The sequence below is a fragment of the Hyperoodon ampullatus genome (genome assembly GCF_949752795.1).
Source record: "Hyperoodon ampullatus genome assembly, chromosome: 6".
NCBI lineage: Eukaryota > Metazoa > Chordata > Mammalia > Artiodactyla > Ziphiidae > Hyperoodon > Hyperoodon ampullatus.
The window spans coordinates 107,194,606-107,218,448 of NC_136919.1; the positions used below are offsets into that span (position 1 = coordinate 107,194,606).

Sequence of the window (23,843 nt, forward strand, 5' to 3'; positions counted from 1 at the left end):
TCCTGGGAGCCGGGGTTTGTTTAGTTCACAGCTGTATCCATCTGCCCAGAACAGGAAGCTGCAATAACTACTTGAATGAGTGAATAAATGTGTCATTTTGGAAATGAGTTCCAAAAGAGGAATTCCAAAATGGTCCTGAATAACAAGTACACAGCATTTGGGGTGACTGTTCTGAAATGGTGCATATTCACTTGGTTATGTAAGTTCTGTTGCCTCATTAAAAATGAATCATCTACTACCTCACGTTTTATAGCAGTGGGTCAGCAGAGCCCACGGAATCAGAATCTCCTTGATGACAGAGCCAAAGCAAAAAGCCTTAGAAAACAACTGGCATTTTCTGAGCATTCCCACATTAGAAAGGGAAGGGTCAGTGTCCAAGATGCTTCCTCTTCATAACATAGTAATGTGGCTTTGGCACGCCGTTTCTGCTTACTACTCTGATGGATCTTCATGAGGATTCATGGGACACCACAGAATGCCTTCTTCTGGTAGATGATGAAGTGACTCAACAGTAGTTGTTTTTTGTGGAAGCAAAACATGCTCTGAATTTACTGCCCCTGGAAAGGGTTAAATTACTTGTATTTTAACAGGAGCCTTGTGAGTTATTGTGGAAACTGACAGAAATACAGCTGATTCAGCTTCCGTTCATACTTCTCGTATTTGGTAGTACCGTGGGGTACTTGCAGGAGTGTCATGGGAGTGTATGACCTCCTGATACCATGGTCCCTTAGTGTTAACATTGCAACCCAGGAGAGTTCTTCCACACCAGGTCTCAGTGGCACATCTTGTCTCTCGGGTTGCAAGATGCAATGCTATAGTGAACCTTGCTTCCCTAATGAGCTAATTGCTTTATTTCATAATAGAAAATAGCTGTTTATAAACAGAAGTACTTCCAAACTGGACTAGAATGTTGGCATAAAAAGATTTTCTGTTTGGAGTAACTACTCTTGAGATGGTTGTAGAAGTCTGAGATTCCACGTCAATCATATTTAGTGTTTTGTGTCACATTGCACTGCAGTTCAGTAACTTGCGCTTGTACGGCTCGCTGCTCACACTATCAGTATTAATTGACAAAGGCAAACTGAACAGGTCATATCATTTTTATAAAGGTTGAAATTATATACCTGGAGCTAGTGAAGGGTCAGTTACCTTTAATTCCATAAAGTAAAAATATAGTTCAAACTATAAGTCTTTGATTTCTGCAAACTGAATGCAGCATATGAAAGTGGGCCAGATAATTTCTTACCAAACAGGTTTCCTAAAGATAAAGTTTTGGTAAGAATGAGCAAATTAAATCACACATTTGTGTAACTATTTAAGAATGTCTCTTTTGACAAGTAGTGTTAGGGAAACTGGATTTCTGCCCTCAAAAGAGTGAAGTTGGACCCTTACCTTATACTATATAAAAAAATTACCTCGAAATGGATCAAATACCTTAATGTAAGAGTTGAAAGTACAAAACTTAGAAGAAGACAGTGGAAAAACTTATGACGTTGGGTTTGGCAATTATTTCTTGGCCATGACACCAAAAGCAAAGGCAGCAAAAGAAAAAATAGATAAATTGGATTTCATCAAAATTAAAAACTTGCATGCCTCAAAGGATACTGTCAACAGTGAAAAAGCAACCCATGAATTGGGAGAAAATATTTGCAAGTCACGTATCTGATAAAGAATTGATATCCAGAATATATAAAGAACTCCTTCAGCTCAACCACAGCAGAACAACCCAATTAAAAAGAAGATATACAAATGGCCAATAAGCACATGAAAAGAAGCTCAGCATCACTAGTTGTTAGGGAAATGCAAATCAAAAACCACAATGAGATTCCACTTCACACCCATTAGGATGGCTACCATCAAAAAACAAACACAAAGTAACAAGTGTTGGTAAGAATATGGAGAAGTTAGAACACTTGTGCCCTATTGGTGGGAATATAAAATGGTGAAGCTGCTATGGAAAACAGTGTGGCTCTTTCTCAAAAAAATTAAACATGCATTTACTGTATGTTCCAGCAATTCCACTTCTGGGTATCTCCTCAAAAGAATTGAAAGCAGGGTCTTGAAGAGATATTTGTGTACACGTATTCATAGCAGTATTATTCCTCATAGCCAAAGATGGAAGCAGCCCAAGTGTTCCTCAATAAATGAAAGAATAAACAAAACATATTCATATAACGGAGTATTATTCAGCCTTACAAAGGAATGAAGTTCTGACACATACCTTCTGTCCATCATACAGAAGGACAAATACTGTATGATTGCACTTACATGAGGTTCCTAGAGTAGATAGCTTGTGATGTCAACCAAAAAAGCCAAATCGTGGATGCAGTGTTAGTTGGTGAGCCAAGTTGAGGATTTTTCCTTGGATCCTATGATGCAGTGTTTTCAACAGAACAGAAAGGTCTCTTCAGCACCAGGCCTCTCACACTCACATCATGCCCTGCAGCAACCAGTTAGGTTTGCATCCGTTTCATCCATCAAAGCTTAGAGTTCAGTGCCATTCAGCTCTGTTTCATGGTGTTAGTTTCATGACTGTTCCTTTGTTAAATATTTATAAAATCTTTATTCCTGGAGAATCATGCCATACACAAAATAATATGATGAATGGGCTTACGTGGACTTGCAAAATATTGAGTTTCCCTTGAATAAAAAGTGCAGCACTAACAATGACTGTTGAGGGTCACATTTGTTAATTTTGACCAAAATCTACATTAAACTTTCCACAGAACACAACAGAGAGTCATTTCCTAACGTGTGCTTATCATGAATACTATATCCGTAAGTACTTTAGTCTCATGAAAATCCTCATCAGCTCCATGAGTAAATATAGCTATCTGGGTTGTATTATTTATATCTCTGTTCTAATCAGCTGCCATTGGAAAAACTGTAAATAACTTGTCTGTTCCATATAGCTTGTTCCGTGAGTTTTCAGACCTATCTTTACTACACTGAGCAACGTCATTGTTTACAGTTAGATTTAAATTTGTCAGTGCTTCATTTTTTCACACACGTCTGTTGCCACGTTGTGTAAAATACCTTCAAACTTACCATCTATAACTGCTTGGGCTGTGTGAGCAGTAAGTAACTGCAGTTTACAGAAGCAGGACTCATTTAATGTTCAAAAACAATGCCTACTGAAAATGTCAGTCCTTTTGAGGTTTATTTTTGTTTCTTTTTTCTTTTAATCACCTATATTTTCAAAACATGGTCATCGTTCTCAACATGGTTGCTTAATAATAGCATCATAAGCTATGTTCTTCCGATGCTGGTGTGCTTTGTTTGTTAAACATGTAGGAATGTACTTAATTATTGAAGGGAAACATGCTTTCTTGAAACTTGTCTCCCCCCCACTTTTGGTTGAGATGCGAATAAGAGTATATTTTGCCTGCCTTGTAATGTTGCTTAAAGAAAATCAAAACTTCTCAGTCTGTAGTACTGGAGTAGCAGGAGGTGGTGGAGGCCGTGGCAGACTCGAGTGCATTGCATCTAAAAGGTGCAGCCTCAGTTAACTTCCAGGTACAAGTTAGCTTTTATATGCAATTACCCACCCAGTTTATAAATGTTGGTCACTAGTGCAGAAAAAAAAAATTTAAACTTTATGGGCCAGAGAAACACAGTGAGCTTGTTCAGATGTTTGGCCATCAGTTTGCTTTTTGTCCTCTGAACCTTCACAGTCAGCCTTTCCTTGGCCTCCTGGGCAGTCCAGCCGCCACTTTAAGGGTAAGACTTATAAGATAAGATTTAGGATTTGCAGCTGTTTTCATATTCTTATTGGTAGAAATTGAAGCTCCGAGTCAGAATATTACCTGCTTTTGTCCAGCTTTCTATTTAATGAGATCTCAGTCTCTTCACTCAAAGATATTGGGGTGAGCAGATAGATGGATCTAATGGATTAATGCATCAGGGGATGATTAGTACTTACACTGAAAAATAAAACCCCGGGACGAAGCCTATTTTCATGAGTAATTATCTGTTTTTATTTTCGTTAAATTAAAATTAGTTTACGGTTCACTTACTGTAAATGAGTCTTCAAAAGCACATGAGTTGAATTGCTCAGAATTTGATGTTTTATCTAAACTGAAAGGGAAATGCCAAGCTTGATGGACCTGTCATTCCTCTGGTGAACCGGCTGAGGGAGAGAAAACTCCTTCCCCAACCAGCCCCTGACCCCCGCAACTGCGGTGCACCCTATGGTTCCTGACTTGGTAATGATTGTGGATTGGATTCAGGAACACACCAGCCATGGTGCAAGTAATGGTCAGTGTCAGGATCACTTAATAATGATATAAGGTTCTTAAGTGCTTTGGGGGAATTAATAATTTTATAAACTAATTAAGAAATTAGGTTCTGTCTTGAAGTAGTTTTCCAGTTACTAATTTTGACATATAAACTTCTGGCCCTGGTTTGTTTTTATAAAAGAAGAAATGAAACATTGAAATGTTAAAAGGAAAGGGTGTCAAATCATTGCCTGCATTTTCTGTCTCATCCCCTGTGCAGGGGGCACGCAGCGACTGCCACGTGCCATTGGGATGTCCCTGGCCAAAGAGCTCATCTTCTCTGCACGTGTGCTCGATGGCCAAGAAGCCAAAGCAGTGGGCTTGATCAGCCATGTTCTGGAACAGAACCAGGAGGGGGACGCTGCCTATAGAAAGGCCTTGGACCTAGCAAGAGAGTTTTTACCTCAGGTATTTTAATTGCATTTCCTTCTTTTACTCTTTTTAGATAACTTTATAACAAATTGACTAGATTAATATTAAGAGCCTTCAGAATTAAAATTAAGATTTGAAGATAATCTGAGGCCCCTATTGTAGCCATACGTTGATAATGTATCACATGCATGTTTATCACGTGGGACAGAACTTCCCAGCAACTTAAGTTGTTCGCCAGCTAGCCCTTCTGACCTGAACTGTACACATGAAGAGAAACAGTGATGGATGGGCTGTCACACTGGATCGCCCCCAAACTGAAACACAAGTAAGGAGCCCAGAGTCGATTATGCCAAGTGAGCTTTCATTGAGGTCCTATAGCCTGAGATAACCTGCTTGAACAGCACCAGTTATGTGTCTTACTGTGTTTGTTTTTATGGTGATGTAGGCATTGTTTTAACTCCTTTGTGCACAGCATGCTTCCTCACAATTACACTTCAAATCCGGGACTCACTGCACGTTTCCTCACAGACCGTAATCCTCATGAGTGATATTAATAACAGCGCATCAGGGGACCTGTATTGAAGGTTTCTTGGTTCTCTCACTCTTTTAGGAGTATTTTTCAAATATTCCTTTCTTCTGAAATCATGGATTAAAGGATTTTTGCTATGTAAACCATTAGTGACTTGTCTTTATTCCTAATGGCGTGTAAAGTTTTATAACTTCTGGAGTCAAAATTACTTCCTCTCTAACTCAAACAGTATTTGTTACCTCTCAGTATTTGTAACCAAAGGCCATGGGTCCTTTTGGGAAATCTCATGAAATCTCTGTCTAGAAAAATGCACGCACCCTCCACATTTGTCTGGAGTTTCGCATCCAGTTTCGGGAGGCATCCTTGGAGTTCTTTGTTGTAAGACAGGGCCCAGGTCTGCTGTGATATACCTGTCCCCTGAGAGCTGTCAGACGGGTCCTCTCATTTGAGTTGGTTTCTGAAACCACACTGCCTGCTGTTGACGCTACCTCAGTCCTTCTCAGTTAAGTTACGAGCTATAAGCTCTTTCAGGGCAGGGCCCTTATATAGTTTATTCCCCATATGAGATAACACAGAGTCTTATACTCTGAATTGATGGAGAGGGAGCAAGTAGAAAAGATTTTTACTAGTTTAAGAAAAAAAAACAGCTCCCGAGTTCTGAGATTCACAACCTCTCCTGATCCTTGGATGGGAGCGTTCAGCTCCCTGTTCCAGAGCTCTGCCCAGGTGGCTCATTAGCCCCTTGGCACCTCTGTGGTTCAGGTTCCTTATCTCACTCCTGGGAACTGGCTCTTTCTCCTGTGACTGCAGTGCTGTTAATGCCATCACTGCCCACAGCTCACCCCACCCGAGAGCCCCCTTCTCCCCACCTCCAACCTGACATCTGGCTGCCCCCTACCACGTGGTAAACCAGGCAGAACTCATCGTCTCTTTCATCTGAAGGACATGCCTCTGAGAACATTAATTGCTGAAATTAATTTTTCCCCAGGTGAAGGGAGATGTCAAATGACTCTGGAAAATATGTAACTGTGAAACTGTATACAAAAGTTACAAAACAGAATTTGAGGTGGAATAATCTTCATTTTTACAGACCTTGTTACTAAACGATTAGTCTTCTAAATAATTAGAAAGCTTCTATAAAATTAGTATTTCTAAGTGATTTCTGTATTATATGTTACTTCCATTTTTCTATCTTAGAAAAAAAGTTTGTATATAAAAAAGAGGCACTAGTTTTTTTATTTTAAAAGAGAAACGAATTAAGCGTTATACCTAATAGCATTTTCATTTTCCTGTTTCTCCAGTTTTATAAACCTTGCTGCCCAAAGTGTGGTTTGTGGACTAGCAGTCCAGGCGTCCGCTGGGAACATGTTAGACTTGCAGAATCCCCAGCCCATGCCAGACCCCTGAATCTGCATCTCCATTTTAACCAGGGGCTTGGGGAGTTGTATGCATATAGAAGTTTGACTAGCACTTGTCTGGGTCAACTGGTAATAAAAGTGAATGGATAAGTTTCTTGTTGAGAGGAGCACTCTGTTAAAAAAAAATGAATTGATGATCTTGAAAGAAAAAAAAAACTAGTATGTGTAACATACATACAAATCACATCTGGAAGGATTCTAAGATACTCGCCTAAGCCTCGGAAAATTGCAGTCTCTGAAAAGGATTTTTCAGCATGTGATTTAGGAAGAGAATTTAGATAGGTTAAAGTAGATAACCGAAAAATGGCATTTTTCATGCCATCATACATTTATCCATTCACTTATTGGAGTCTGTTGTTGTGCCTGTTACTTAGAGCCTCTTGCATTTTAATTCAAAAGATGCTTTAAAACATGCCATTGAATTCTAATTCATCACCCAGTAAACAGTTTTCAGGAATTTAAAATGTGATCAAATAATCAAATCCCATCTGGAGGATTATGGTTTCTAAGACAAAGTTATGTGTCCCTTCTCGCAGAGGACTCCCAAGTCTTTCCTCTGTGACCCTCACAGATCCTGAAGGACTTATTTGGACTTGGAGCTTTTGTGTGATGTGGGAGCACTGCCTGGAGGACGCATCTTTACTAATACATCATCATCGTGGTTAGTTACTGATGCTCAGGGAAGAAAGATTACAGCTCCACTGCCTGAAACAGATGATATCTGAATCCCATGTTAATCAATAGTGTCAGCCTCATTTCAAGCCCAGGGTTCTGTCGAACTACTAATGGGTGTGTTATTGTGCCAAACACTTTATCTCCTTTTCTTTTTCCTACTTAACTTGTAGGGAAATTTGCTGAACAATGAAAAGCCCTCTACTGGGCGCATACCACCTGCTGACCTCCAAGCATATAGTTTGCTGTGCCACAGCATGCTGTGAAATCTGCATAACATGCTGGTGCAATAGATTATTACAATTGCTGTTTAATTAAGGCCTTGCAACGCTCCTAAAATAAATGTTCCATCAACTATCTTACAGCCATTGTTGCCTCTGTGCCATGGATCCAGCAAAGGAAATTTCTGAATTTGACTGAGATGTACAACATGATTTGCATAAATAATTAAAATATGTTTCTTTAATTTGAATTTTAGGGACCTGTTGCAATGAGAGTGGCAAAATTAGCAATTAATCAAGGGATGGAGGTGAGTGCCTTAAGTTTGAGTTTCTTGTTGGAATAAGTAGTGGAGATTTATTCAATGAACCATTATTTTTTAATATTCTAAAATATAGCTGTTTCACTGCTATGATTACGGAAAGCTACTGAGGTTCTTTTTAGCTACATCAGTGATTGCATTCTGCTTATATCTGTTGTTGCTTCAGTATCATAATCACAGAATTCAGTAATTTCACTGATGCCCTGCAGCATATGACATGCTTATTATTTATGCCATTGAGTTAATAGATTTATTGGCTAGTAGTTCATAGAAAACCAAAAGAAAAGGGCATTCTGTGTATTCTCAGCACCAGTGTCGTATTATAAAAAAATGTTCTAAGGAGAACTTCCTGGCTCCAAGCTCCTCCTAAAGACGGAGACCATCTTGAACTTCTTAATGTGCTTTCTGCAGTGAGACACACATAAACCCTGCAGGGGGCCCTGGGGTTACTCTGGAGAGATAGCTCCAAAGGAGTGGAGGCCCCAGGACAGGGGAGAAGTAAGCACGGCAAGGGAGCAGTGCAGGTACCCATTTACATTGGGCTTTTCATTACAGCAGTTGTATTTTGGAGAAATTAATTACAGGAATTTTGAAGAAAGATATTTCTTCCTTGCAGACCCAGAGGCCACTATATTTTCCTGGCCTTCACAGCAGTAAAAAGAGGTTAAATATATTAGTAATAAATACATTTTTAAAAATTTACAAAGTAGTTGGTTTTTAAAAATTCTTACATAATAATAACAATGCTGGGACTTCCCTGGTGGTGCAGAGGTTAGGAATCCGCCTGCCAATGCAGGGAACACGGGTTCGAGCCCTGGTCCAGGAAGATCCCACATGCCGTGGAGCAACTAAGCCTGTGTGCCACAACTACTGAGCCTGCACTCTAGAGCCCGCGAGCCACAACAACTAAGCCTGCGTGCCACAACTACTGAAGCCCATGCGCCTAGAGCCCATGCTCCGCAACAAGAGAAGCCATCGCAATGAGAAGCCCGTGCACCACAACGAAGAGTAGCCCCCGCTCACTGCAGCTAGAGAAAGCCCACGTGCAGCAACGAAGACTCAACACAGCCAAAAATAAAATAAATAAAATGAATTAATTTTTAAAAATTCTCTCTAAAAAAAAATAGTAACAATGCTAATAGCAAAAACCTTATATGACCCTAACTACGTGCCAACCCAATATATAATTTATGTACTTTATAAAGACTTCACCTAGATTAACTCATTTGATCCTCACAATAACCCCATTTGGTAGATACTGTAATTAACTCCTTGTTCAGATACATCTCTCTGAGGCAAGAGAGGTTAAATAACGTGGGTAACCAAGGTTACACAGCTCCCACATGGTAGAGTCAGAATTTGAACCCAGGCAACCTGGTTCCAGAGTTTCTCGTGCTGGTCATACTTCTGATTTACTGTATTGCATCAAAGAATTCTGTTCTTTTGGAATAAGGTTATTAAATTTGAATTTATATTTATATTGAGTATACCATATTTTAAAAAGTAATTCTTGCTGAAATGAATTATATTTTTATCCTCAGGTCGATTTAGTAACAGGATTAGCCATAGAAGAAGCTTGTTATGCTCAGGTATGTAATACAACCACAAATTCAATGCAGATACCCCTTACCTTCTGTATAAGTCAACTAAATTATATATCACTGAACCATGATATATATACACTATTACAAAATCATACAGATGGGTTGAAATTATTTGTTTCTGCTGTTTGACTGTTACCAGCTCTTACGACTGATTCTGTTCCACATACTAATGACTCCTGTCTATGTAATTTAGAAAATGCTTAGAATAGTTAAGTTAGTACCATTTGTGCTGTAGCTGTCTCTCTGGCTCATGTTGTGTTTTCTGGGTGTGGTCTTGAACCCTCACTCCAGGGTAGAGAGGTGTGAGGAAGGCAGCTGTGAGCACATGCCTCCAGGAAACATCAGTATTTGAGACTCATTGGCTTTTCCTGATGTTCTGAGCCTTTCCTCCTACCCACTGAAAGTTCACTAGTTGGATTACATATACAGTTTTCTTTTTTGTACACAAATTAATAGGGCTTTTTATAGAGGAACAAATCTTCCTTCCTCCCTTTCTTCCATCCTTTTTTAACTGAAAGATACTTTAGGTGCTTGTTTTAAGGCGTCTAAAGTAGCAAAAGAGTTTTGTTCTACCTTTTCTGAGAATTGGAAACTGTGTCAGCTCCCGGTTAAGCATGGAAGTATCATGAACTAGGAGCAATAGCTAGAGTGTTACTCTGCGCCTGGTCTGTATATATAAATTACCACCTGTCATTGATGAGCACATACCGTGAATGAACTAAATTACAAACCTCTTTCAAATGGACAACCTCAGAGTCTGAAGAAAAATTTTAAAACCATATTTGGCCACATCTTATCAAATGTAACAGGAATCATACAAAGTATTCCATCAGACCACAATGGAATTAAACGAGAAGTCAATAACGGAAAGATAGATGGAACCCCACCTATTAATGGTGAGATGTAATCTTTGTAATAAGGTTAAGCAGTGTACTTCTAAATAACATTTGTCAAAGAGAAAGTCTCAGGAGGAATTAAAATATATTTTGAACTAAATCAAAATGAAAATACAACTTATCAAAATTTTTGGGAATATATGAAAAACAATGTTTAGAGAGAAATTTATAGCATTAAATATGTATATTAGAAAAGAAAGATCTAAAATCAATAATAACTTCCCACTTTTCAAAAGTGGAAAAAGAAGATAAAATTAAATCCCAAATCAGAATAATACAAATAATACTTTAGAGCAGAAATCAGTGAAATTGAAAAAGGGGAAACAAAACCAAAAACAAACAAACAAAAAAACAAACCAAAACAAAACAAAACCAAAAACCAAACAAAACCAAACACAAAACCAAAAGTTGGTTCTTTGTAAAGATCTATAAAATTGTCAGACTTCTAGTCAGGATAATCAATGAAAAAGGAAGATAAAAACTATATCAGAAATGCAAGAAAGGTTATTACTACTGATTCTATGGACATTGAAAGGATAAAGGAATACTGTGAACTATATATGCCCACAAATCTGATAATCTAGATGAAATGGACCAATTCCTTGAAAGACAAAATATACCAAAATTCATCCAAGGAGAAACAGATAATATGAATAGTCCTATGTTTGTTGTAGAGATTAAATCAATAATTAACAAACTTCAGAAATAGGAAGCACCAGGCGCAGATGGTTTCACTGGTGTATTCTACCAAACATTTAAGGAAGAAATTACACCAATTATCTACAGTCTTTTCCAGAAAATAGAAGTAGAAGGAATACTTCCTAACTCATTCCATGAGGATGGTATTAGCCTGATAACAAAACTAAAGACATTACAAGAAAGGAAAACTATAAACCATTATCCCTCATGAACATAGATATAGAAATCCTCAACAAAATATTAGCAAGCTGACTCCAACAATATATAAAAGGAATTATATGCCACAACCAAGTGAGATTTTTTTCCCAGATATGCAAGACTTGTTCAACACTCAAAAATCAGTTAATATAATTCATCACATCAACAGGCTAAAGAGGGAACTCTGGTGAAAGAAATCACAATTTAAACAAATAGATATCCCATATTCATGGATAGTAAGACTCAATATTATTAAGATGTCACTTCTTCCCAACTTGATCATAGATTCAATGCAATCCCAATAAAAATTCCAGAAAGTTATTTTCTTAATATTGGCAAACCAGTTCTAAAGTTTATATGGAAAGTCCAAAGACCCAGATTAGCCAACACACTATTAAAGAACAAGGTTGGAGGAATGACACTACTTGACTTCAAGACTTACAGTAAAGCTACAATAATCAAAATAGTGTGGTACTAGCAAAAGAAAAGACACATAGATCAATAGAACAGAATAGGGAGCCCAGAAGTAGATTCATACAAATATAATCAACTGATCTTTGACAAAAGAGGAAAGGCAATTCAATGAAGAAAAAATAGTCTTAAAAAAGAATAGTACTGAAGCATCTGGACATTCAACTACCAAAAAAAAAAAAAAAAAAAAAGAATCTAGACACTGACCTTACACCCTTCACAAAAATTAACTCAAAATGGGCCATAGACCTACATATAAAATGAAAAACTATAAAACTTCTTGAAGATAATATAGTAGAAATTCTAGGTGACCTTGAGTTTGGCAATGGCTTTTTAGATATAACACCAAAAGTGTAATTCATGAAAGAAAAAATTGATGTTTGACTTTATTAAGATTAACTTCTACTCTGCAAGAGACACTGTGAAGAGAAAGAAAAGACAAGCCACAGACTGGGAAAAATATGTTTGCAAAACATATATCTGATAAAGGACATGTATCCAAGACATATAAAGAGTTTTTAAAACTCAACAGTAAGAAAATAATCCATTAAAAACTGGGTATAAGGTCTGAAGAGATACCTCACCAAAGTAGATGTACAGATGGCAAATAAGCATAGAAAAATATGCTCCACATCATCTGTCATTAAGAAATGCAAATAAAAACAAGATACCGCAGTTTGGCCATTTCTTACATAGTCTTACTACATGATCTAGCAATCATTTTGTTACATATTTACCCAAATGAGTTGAAAACTTATGTCCACGCAAAAGCCTACACACCGGTGTTTATAGCAGCTTTATTCCTAATTGCAAAACTTGGAAACAACCAAGATGTCCTTCAGTAGGTGAATGGATAAACTGTAGTACATGTATAAGTGGGGTGTTATTCAGCAATGAAAGGAAATGAGCTATCCTACCAGGAAGAGACAGGAAGGAACTTTAAATACATATTACTAAATGAAGGATTTCAGTCTTAAAAGCCTGCATACTATATGATTCCAACTATATACCATTCTGGAAAAGACACTGGGGTGGGGGATAAGGGATGACTAGGCGGCACATTAGGGACGTTGAGGGTAGTGAAACTATTCTCTGTGATACTGTAATGGTGGATACATGACCTTATGCATTTGTCAAAACCCATGGAATATCCCTAATGTAAACTATGGACTAGTTCATAATATTGTGTTAATATTAGCTCATTAGTTGTAACAAATGTATCACATTAATGCAGGATGTTAATAATAGGGGAAACAGTGGGGGGGCTTGAGGGAGTATATGGGAACTCTGAACTTTCTGCTCAGTTTTTTGGTAGACCTAAAATTGTCTAAAACAAGTAAAGTCAATTTTATTGAAGTATATTTGAAATGGGGAAAAAAGCATCTTAGAGTTAGAATGATAAATTTGGTCACATAATTTAAATTGTTCAAATGATTTCAAAATTTTAGATTGTCTTCTAATTAGTTTCCTTAGTTAAAGCTTATTAAACTTTTACAATTGTCTTTATTTTTTGGCATAGATAACAATGTTTTGCTTCTCTTAGACTATTCCAACGAAAGACAGACTTGAAGGTCTTCTTGCTTTTAAAGAGAAAAGGACCCCTCGTTATAAAGGAGAGTAGAAGAAAGAGAAATCTTTAAAATGCCAGTGTAATAAATATACTTCTGGAAGTATCTTTCAGATTCACGTATGCCTCAGCATCTGGAATCCCAGCGACCAAAGTGAAGAGCGAGTTATCCATATACTGAATTAAGTATCTGGAGTGGACCCCTATGTGTACTTGTTCAAATGTGCATCATCATTTTCATTCAGATTTATAAAGCTAATAGTGTATACTGTCAAAAACGCCAATTCAAAATTAGGTACACATTTTTAAATACCTCTTGCATATGAGGCTTTCTGTTCTTAATTTTTTTAATGTGAATAATTTATATATTGCACACGCTAGGAAAAAATATTGATTGTATGTCTCCTGTGCTACAGTGTGAAAATAAAATTATTTCCATGTACCAAAAATGTGAAGTTATACCAAATAAAGTTTCCAAGGGATTGTACACATGCACCCATACACGTACATCTCATACTGAAAAAGGAGCTGATAGAATTCTGAGTGAAAATTATCAAATATAAGTAAAATTAGTGAAAAGAAAACGTGGAAATTTTTCTCTTACCCCATTCTTTTTGTATTGAATAAATCATTGCATGTTGGATTATTAGAAGAAACCACCTTTCCATTGCTGATTCTGTCAGGTGACCTCTTTACGTAGTCAGTCTTAGAATACAGTATGGATGGTGGAGAATTAATCCAGTCAGAGACTGGGACCAAAGGCCTTGTGGAGGCCAACTGGAGGCCTGGAACTGTTGTACCTCTAAGCCCTCCTAGCCAGTGGCTTGGCCCCCTGGCCTAACCCAGAAATAAAATGGTGCAGCTGGGCTTCCCTGGTGGCGCAGTGGTTGAGAGTCCGCCTGCCGATGCAGGGGACACGGGTTCGTGCCCCGGTCTAGGAGGATCCCACATGCTGCGGAGCGGCTGGGCCTGTGAGCCATGGCCGCTGAGCCTGTGCGTCCGGAGCCTGTGCTCCGCAACGGGAGAGGCCACAACAGTGAGAGGCCCGCGTACCGCTAAAAAAAAAAAAAAAATTGGTGCAGCCAAGGTTGGCCCTTAGAAGTGGCTTCCTCCTGGATTAAGGGTGAAGTGAAGCCTGCTTTCTGCTTCCTTCTCCCCAGCTATTTGCAGCTGATTTCAGTAAGGAAAGGAGGTGAACACATCACCCCTCTCTCCCCGTTCTAGCAAACATCATGCCTTTCTACCCCTGGCCAGGTAAGCAACTGGAAATGGAGGAACTCCAGGGGTGTGTGAGTTTATATAGCCTTGCCTGCGGGACAGATAGGAAGTGTGTGGGAAATAGCTGTAGAATTCAGTGTGCAAAAGGGAGCCGAACAGTACAGCTCCCTGAACGAATTTGGGCTAGCTTTATTTTGTGTTCATTTGATCAAACCACACTGCCTTTTGAGGCTGCATCCAGGGCTGAGTCCAGCAGTGCTGGAGAAGCCCCCCTTTTCCAGGACCCGCGCCTGTTATTTGCCAGCTCCAGGGGTCCCCCACTGTCCCTGAACACTGCAGCTGCGCTTCATTGCAGTGAAGTCAAGTTCGACACATGGGTGACTGCCTGTTTCATGCATTCCCATGCTCCGCACCACAGCCTCCTTGCTCTTTTAAAGCATATAGACTTGAAATTTTTAAAATCACCAAAACTTTTGTTTTTTAATTTGAGAAATTGAACTCTCAATCTCAATTCTAAAATCCTTGAAAGAGGTAAGCGTGGACTTAACCTCAGCTGATGGGCACCCTGCCAGGGGGCAGGCCTGCTTACTATGTGCGTCCTTGTACTACAGCAAGTGCTGTGCTCTTTGTCACCTTTGCTGCTGACACTGTGCAGACTATGATGTTTGCTCAGCTGATTGCCATCATATGAAAGGAGCTTATTAAAATTTACATTCAGCTCTGTGGTGATTGTATCTGGTGGTGTGTACACTTTGCTGATAAACTTGTACCATTCATTTCCTGCAGGATAATTTGCAAATACAGTGCTGGTCCTTGTTTTCATGATCCTTCAGACGTTTCAGGACCCCTTGGCTCTGTCCGTGACATGTGCAAATGCCACTTCCATTCTGAGTAGGAAATAATTATGTTCATGGGGGAAAATATTGAGTGTGCTGAGTGACTTGTCTCTCCTAACTTGGATTCGTAGTCTGCTGCTGATTGAATGCCATTTAATTTCCTAACAAGTTCTGATTAAGTCCCTGGAGTGATTAAGTCAGTGGAGTGTATCTGAAAGCAAAGACCTCATCCTGTAGTCACTTCAACGTGTCTGCCCAGCTGTCTGTATAGATGTTTGCCTTTCCCTTGGTTTTCTCTTCAGCAGGGCAGTCTTGCTGGGGGTGGACCTAACACTCCCCATGGGTCGAAGCCCAGTGGCTGGGTGCTAGCGGGGGGTGGGGGGCGGTGCTCGTCCCTGAGGGAGTGCCTGTACCAGCACGTGGGCCAGCAGCTCCTTTTGTTTTCCTCCAGGGCTTGGAGTGTTTTTGAGTCCTTGCACTGAAACCACATGCTGCAAGCTGGTAACACAGTGGATGTATCCATATGTTCAGACGAGTTAAAGGCGACCAAGAGGGAGGATGATTAACCGGACACACAGTTCAGGGGAAAAACAGTTCATGTTATCTCAGAGCAGGAGACCTACTAGTCTTGAGGTAATGTAGTGCTGGTTAATTTATAACTTACCTCTGAAAGAAAAAGAGATCTCCAAGTGACAGAGATTCTGAGTCGAGAGGACTTGTAATAAGCCAAAAGAAGACTCAGATTTCCTGTGGTTCATTTTCTGTGATTTAAAGGATCATTTCAAGTTTGTGTTGTTTTCAATAAAAAAATAGACATGGTTTTCCTGCTTTTTCCCCCCCTCTGGCTGTCAAGAAATTTGGCTTGTCACACAGTGTTACTTTTCTGACAATACTTAGCACTCTGGACATGGACTAGAGTAGTGGGGTGTCATTTCGTGTATACCATACTTACAGAAAGTCCTTAATTTTCCTATGGACTCATAGCTGGCTACCCATTGACCCTTTTCCTCACTTAATCTTAACTCCCTCTTCTGGTTAAGTGAGGCCCTACATTTGCTCTGATTTGGGGTCCAAAAATCCTGGCAGGCAGGCAGACTTCTTAAATGTTTAATCCTGTCATCATTATTTGTCTACTTACCTAGTCAAATAGTGTATGTCAGCATTTATTGGGCTTTATCAAAAGACAGTAGAAATTTTCTTACATTTAAAAAGAATGTGTACACGTGTCACAAAAGAAAAAATAGAGCAGTTTAAAGTTACCTGGTAATATTTTGGTAAAATGAGAGCCACTCTTCTGCATAGATGAGACGCTACAGATTGTGGTTGGGGGTATTTTGGCAGATAGGGGGATCAAACACTGCTCAAAATATTTGTGGGTCTCAAGCCCTAAAAACTCACGGTTTCAAATGACTTTGGGCACCTCCCAAAATTCAGTTACCCCTCAGAGGGATAGCTCCTAATCCTCAAACAATTTGGTGTGCCATATTTCTCAAACCAATCCTCAGGGCAGTGTGAGCCAGCTGGGCACCTGACGGAGAATAAAGGACCCCAAGGACAGACCAAGACATGCACCTCTCGAGTGGTCAGGTCCAGCCCTCATGACAGTCGTCCACACACCAGCTTAAAGGAGGCAAGGTAGGAATATAGCCCTTCCTCAGTGAGCTGACAATTCCCTGGGACCAGCAAAGTGAGCTCATAGCCACCAGCATGTCAATCCCATCTTAAAAGTATAGAAAACACAGTATTATATGTTTTGATCACGGGAACATTTTGACAATATCATTGAAGATACTAATGTGAATACGATGAGAGAATTAGGGTCGGGTATTGTTATGATGATAATGACTACCATTTATGAAGTCCTGAATACTTCCAGGTGTTTCCATGCGCCATTGTATTTACTCTTCATAGCATCCAGGAAAGAAGAGGCACTGGTTATTCCTGGAATCTAGAGCAGGATTACAGGTGGGTGGTGGAGTCAGGAATTGAACCTGGAGCTGTTGACCTGTCATTACTCTTAAGCCTGGAAACAACTGAACAACACAGCCAAAGGCTACCGATACATGTGTATGTCAACCTTTGCCCAGATTGGTTCTAGTTTTCTCATGACTTGGCAAGAGATAGTGTGCGTATCGAATGATCTGATGATGGGCAGGCAGTGTGACAGTTACAGCGGTGCCTGCTTAGCGTCTCCTTTAAACCGAGCCCTTTGCCTGCATGTTCACATCCAGTACTCAGAAAACTTAGGAAATGGGTTTGTCATTTTCTAGCTTAGGAAGCTGAGGCCAGAGTTGGATTTGTGTCAGGCATTCTGAATTCAGAGCCCCGACGTTCATCACGACACCTGGAGAATACAGAGCCAATCTTGGCAGCTATGAGCAGAGAGTCTGAGGACTCATGTTTGATAGGGATCAGAAAGGAAGCATGTGTGGGTGAAGAGCACCCCACGCTTCTTTTGGGGAAACATAATGTGCATCTTGCTCTATTCTACACTGGTCAGGCTCACCGAGAGTCTTGTATTCACTTCTCAATGTCATAGGTTCAGGTGGCTGTAGATTCCCTCTGTGCTTTTCTGGAAAGCACACAGGAGTTCTTTTTTTTTTTTTTTTTCGTTATATTTTTTGGCTGCGTTGGGTCTTCATTGCGGCACACAGGATCTTTGTTGAAGCATGTGGGATCCTTTTTTGTTAGAGTGCGAGGTCAGCTGGGGGTCTGTTCGGGTTTCTCTCTAGTTGCAGCGCTCAGGCTTCTCTCCAGTCACACAGGCATTCTTTGCCCAAGTTTCAACTCTTCCGAAACCAGTGATGAGACCAGCTAAAGCATCTCCTCCCTCTGAGCCTGTTTCTTCATCTGTAAAGGGATCGTAGTCCTTTGTGATAACTGCAAAGACAGACTGGATGTGTCCAGGGCTTTGGAATCAGTAAGGTCACCTTCTACAGAAGTGGTGGTGATGTTTTACTTGTTTCATGTTTCAGACAAGAACTGTTGGGACAGGGAGGTGGGTCTCAAAACCACGTCCAGTTCGGGGCCATGTTCAGGAACCTGGGCGTTCACTCAGGAGACGAGGTCAGGGGAAACCTGGTGGCTGTCTTTTTTAGAACCACAGTGTGAAACTGGAACCTTCGAGGCTGCCAGGGGCCAGAAGAAGCCACACAGGCCCCCCACCCCCAAAACCCCTCTTCTGCTCTGCGTCTGTCCACAAACAGAGATGAGGGCTATGGTCAGTAGGGGAAGCTGCTTCCACTCTCCCAGGACCAGGAGCAGCTCCCTGACACTGAGGTTGAAGCAGAAAGTGGACAAGGGGGTGGGACAGAGGACAGTTCTTCTAACTCATCTCTGTCCCTGAAGTCATCCAGATGGCACCCCTTCAGCTCCCACACGGGCTGAATAGATGGGAAATACATGGCTGCAGAGGCAGCTCACTTGTTGGGCTGGGTCATAAAGAAGCACAGAAAGCAGTAATCTGCTTAAGTGGGACTGTGGTTAATAACAACTCTGGTCCTTGGGATAATCCATAGTTTAAGCAGTAGTTGTTTTAATATTTTAAGAAAACTTATCCTTAGGCCTGAACGCCATGTTTATAGTACCAATTTTGAGGTCTGGGAAAGAAGGATTGCCCATTTTCTCATCACCCTGCTGGCTTTCACATGGCTGCCTGGTGGCCTCCCTGTCACAGAGGAGATGCTGGAGGATGCAGCCCCTGTGGCGGGTGAGCCGTGACCAGGCCAGGAACAAGGTGGGCTTCCTGCACCATCCGCTCCCCACATCTCACTGCCAAGTTTCGGTCCTAATACATTTCCAAAGACTGCCTGTCCAATGTTTTCCAAACATAGTCTCTCGTGAACCCATTTCACAGAGTGGGGCCTGAACTGTTCTGAGAGAAATAATAAAATCACCGTGGCACTGAGTGACAGCTCAGGAGGGAACTGTGTTCTTTTATTTGTGATGTTCACAGACCAAGGTTTCGGAGGAATTGGAAGATGGGCAAATGTACTTCTTGACCTTTCTGAAAATAGTCTGAGTCACTTTCACTTTCAGCCTCCGAAGCGTGTTAAATGAATCCTTTGTGCAGTTTACAGAAAGTGAAGAGCGGTTTGGCAACCGAGAAAAGTTCCAACTCCTCAGCCTCTCCTTCACTGAGTAACATTTCTTTTGAGTTGTCTATTAACACTGTTCTGAAACAGACGTTTTACGAAGCCTAGAACTTGCTCATGAGTGGCCCTAATTTGAGTGCTTTAAAAATACAAGAAATGGGGGCTTCCCTGGTGGCGCAGTGGTTGAGAGTCCACCTGCCGATGCAGGGGACACGGGTTCGTGTCCCGGTCTGGGAAGATCCCACATGCCGCGGAGCGGCTGGGCCCGTGAGCCATGGCTGCTGAGTCTGCGCGTCCGGAGCCTGTGCTCCGCGACGGGAGAGGCCACAACAGTGAGAGGCCCGCGTACGGCAAAAAAAAAAAATACAAGAAATGTGTGATGTGCCACAAAACACAGGAAATGACAGCCCACATCTGACTTGGTGGAAAGAAATTGTAATTATTGGAAAGGTGTGATTGGTATATTTATTTGTATTACCTGTCAGTGACTATGAGATGTTTGCAGAACACGAACAGAGGTCTGCACATAACAAGAAAGGTACTTTCTTTTGCTCTGGTCTTTGTGGGAATGTGTATGTGACTTGTGATTGTCCAACCACTCTTCTAAAAAGGCTGGCCATCCGCAGGCCTGGTACTCCTGAGTTCAGGTAGAATGCGTGAGCTCTCATTCGCTATGTGCGTATTAAAACAAAAAAGTTCACCTGTGTAGATCTGAAACTATATGTTGAATTTCCTGAAAAACTCGACAGACCTGACATTTTTAATCTACCCCAGGATAAGCTAGTCTTAGAAAGTGAATGTGAGGAGGAGTGTGGTGTTTAAGAGAACCAGGGAAAGGAGTCAGCCAAGTCCTGGCCTGGATCAGTCCTACCTGGCCGTGACCGTCAGCAGATGCAGAATGGAGGGAGGCCACATCTATAAGAAAAAAAAAGACCTCATCTTGTCTATTCATTAACCTGAGGGCAGGGATTCTCAAAGCTGCTGGCACCTGGAAAAAGTACTCAAGATATATTTTGGGACTCCATTCCATAACTTCTGAATTGATTCTCTGTTTGGAGCCCTAAAATTGCTATTGAGATAAAAGCCACCTTGATAAATTTTTTTTTGAGCTATAATTCACATACAATAAAAGTCACTCTTTCTAGTGTACAAGTCAGTGGTTTTAGTATATTCACAGAGTTGTACAACCATGACCACTATCTAATTGTAGATATTTTCATCACACCAAAAAGAAGCCCTGTACCCATTACCAGTCAACCCTGATTGCCCCTCCCCACAGCCCCTAGCAATCACTAATTTACTTTGTCTCTGGATTTGCCTACTTTAAATATTTCATATAAATAGAATTATACAAGATATAGCCTTTTATGTCTTGCTTTTTTCACTCAGCATAATATTTTCAAGGCATATCCATGGTGTAATGTATCAGTACTTCATTTCTCCTTATGGCTGGCTGAAAATATTCCACTCTATGTATATACCACATTTTTTTTTTATCCATTCATCAATTGATGAGCATTTGGGTTGCTTTCACTTTTGGACTATTAAAAATAATGCTGTTGTGAGCCTATCTGTACAACTATTTGTAGGGATATATGTTATTTCTCTTGGGTATATACCTAGAAGTGGAATAAAACAACTTTATGTTTAACTTTTTGAGGCACTACAAAACTGGTTTCCAGAGTGGCTGCACGATTTTACAATCCTACCAGCATATATGAGGGTTCTAATTTCTCTACATTCCACCAACACTTGTTATCGGCCTTCTTTTTTTTATAGCCATCCTAGTGGGTGTGAAGTAGTATCTCATTGTGCTTTTGATCTGCATTTCCCTAGGGACTAATGATATTGAACATCTTTTCATGTGTTTGTTGGCAATTTATGTATCTTCTTTGGAGAAATGTCCATTCAAAACCTTTGCCCATATTTAATTGGGTTATGTATCATTTTATTATTGAGTTGTAAGTGTTCTTTATATATTCTGGATATAAGTCCTTTATTGGATATGTGATTTGTAAGTAAGTCTTTCTTCTGTGGGTTGCCTTTTCACTTTCTTGATGGTGTCCTTTGACCATTTCAAAGTTTTAAATTTTGATGAAGTTTGGTTTATCAATTTTTCCTTTTGTCTGTGCTTGTGGTATCATATCTAAGAAACCATTGCCAATACAAGGTGGTGAAGATCTTAGTTTTTGTCTAAGAGTTTTATAGTTTTAGCTTTTACATTTAGATTTTTGATCCACGTTGGTTAATTTTTGTATACCATGTAAGACCCAACTTCCTTTTTTGTATATTGATATCCAGTTGTCCCAACACTCTTGTTGAAAAGACTGTTCTTTCCTCCATTGTGTTATCTTGGTAACCTTGCCAAAAATAAGTTAAACGTAACGTAAGGGTTTATTTCTAAACTCTCAATTCTATTTCATTGTCTCTCCTTATGCCATCATCTATTCATTTGATCATGTGGTTGCGGTTTTTTATTCTATTGATATGGTTATTACATTGACTTATTTTCAGATGTTAAACCAACCTTGCATTCCTGGGATAAATTGCTTGGTCATGGTGTATACTCCTTTTTTTTTTTTTTTTTTTATGTTGCTGGATGTGGCTTGCTAGTATTTTGTTCAGGATTTTGGGGTCTATGTTAATAAGGAATATTATTGTGTAGTTTTCTTTTCTTGTGATGTCTTTGACGTTGACTGCTTTGGATGTCAGCATAATACTGGCTTCATAGAATGATTTAGAAAGTGTGGAAGTGTTCCCTTCTTCCTCCTCTCTTCCTCCCCCTCCTCGTCCTCCTGTCAGGTGTCAATAGCTCCCCAGAGGTATTCACATCTGCAACTATTATTGTTGAATTGTGTATTTCTCCCTTCAATTCTGTTAGTTTTGCTTCATTTATTTTGGACTCTGCTGTTATACATATATATTTATAATTATTATGTCTTCTTGATGGATTAACACTTTTATCATAATAAGATGTGCTTCTTTATCTATAGTAACTGTTTTTATCTTAAAATCTGGTTTGTCTGATACTAATGTAGACGCTGCAACTTTCTTCTGGTTGTTCTTTGCATGGCATATTTTTCCTGTCATTTTGCTTTCAACCTACTTATATCTTTGAATCTAAAGCATGTCTCTTATAGACAGCACAAAGTTGGATTATATGATTTTAATTCATTCTGCTCCTTCTGCCTTTTGATGGAGTTTAACCATTTACATTTAATGTAATTATTGATAAGGTAGTATTTACATCTGCCATTTTGCTATTTGTTTTCTACATGTCACGTCTCTTTTTTCTCTCTTACTTCTTTGTGTTTAACAGATATTTTCTAGTGTACCATTTTAATTCCCTGGTCATTTCATTTGCTGTATATATCTTTGGACTTGTTTTCTTAATGGTTTTTTGGGGAAGTACAATTACCATCTTAACTTATAAATCTATTTTGGATTGATACCAGCTTAATTCCAATAGTACATAAAAACTTTGCTCTAATGTAGCTTTGTACCCTGCCCTCCCTCTGTGCTATTATTATCTTAGAAATTAAATCTTTATGCATTATAACTCTGTGAGAATAGCTTTATAATGATTAATTTATGCAGTTGTCTTTGAATTCCAATTGGAGGGAAAAAGTTACAAATGAAAAATACATTTCTACTGTCTTTTATGTATGTAATTAACTTTATCAATATACCTCATTTTTTTTTCATGTGGATTTGAATTACTCTCTAGTGTCCTTTCATTTCAACCTGAAGGCCTCCCTTTATAATATTTATTATAAGAAAGTTCTGCTAGTGACAAATTCTCTATGTTTTTGTTTGTCTTGGAATATCTTGATTTTTCCTTCATTTTTGAAGTGTAATTTTGTTAGATATAGGGTTATTGGTTGACAGTCTGTTTTTTTTCAGCACTTTGAATATGTCATGCCACTGCCTTTTGGCCTTTATGATTTCTGATGAGAAATTAGCTGTTAATCTTATTGAGAACCCCTTGTAAATGACAAGTTCCTTGTCTCTTGCTACTTTCAGGATACTCTGGCTTTGGCACACATTATAATGTGTTTTGGTGTGGATCTCTTTGAGTTGATCCTGACTGGATTTCACTGAGCTTTTTGGATGTGTAGTTCATGTCTTTTGTCAAATTTGAGAAGTTTTTGGTCATTATCTCTTTAAATATTCTTTCTATCCCTTTCTGTCCTCTCCTTCTGGAACTCCCATTATATATATATTAGTACATTTGATGATATCCCACAGGTCTTTGAGAGTCTGTTCATTTTTCTTTGATCTTTTTCTCTCTATTTTTCAAATTTGATGATTTCTATTGATATGTTTTCAAGCTTACTGATTCCTCTTCTGTGTCAAAACTGCTCTTGAGACTGTGTAGGGAATTTTTTGTTTCAGTTTATATTTTTGACTTTAGAATGGTTCTTTAGTTCCCTTTTTACAATATCTCTTTA

General features: G+C 39.4%; 1 protein-coding gene across 1 annotated transcript in view; it reads left to right on the top strand.

Annotated features, from left to right (window-relative positions):
- AUH (AU RNA binding methylglutaconyl-CoA hydratase) overlaps window positions 1–13,686 on the top strand; it is a gene marked incomplete at its 5' end in the record, with an annotated part of 162,427 nt that extends 148,741 nt beyond the window's left edge. The window contains 4 exons of the mRNA XM_079706305.1: window positions 4,498–4,685; window positions 7,747–7,797; window positions 9,351–9,398; window positions 13,221–13,686. Coding sequence (XP_079562431.1) covers window positions 4,498–4,685; window positions 7,747–7,797; window positions 9,351–9,398; window positions 13,221–13,298 — 365 coding nt within the window. The 3' untranslated portion in view covers window positions 13,299–13,686. The remainder of the gene's footprint in view (window positions 1–4,497; window positions 4,686–7,746; window positions 7,798–9,350; window positions 9,399–13,220) is intronic.
- Between the last annotated feature and the right edge of the window lie 10,157 nt (window positions 13,687–23,843).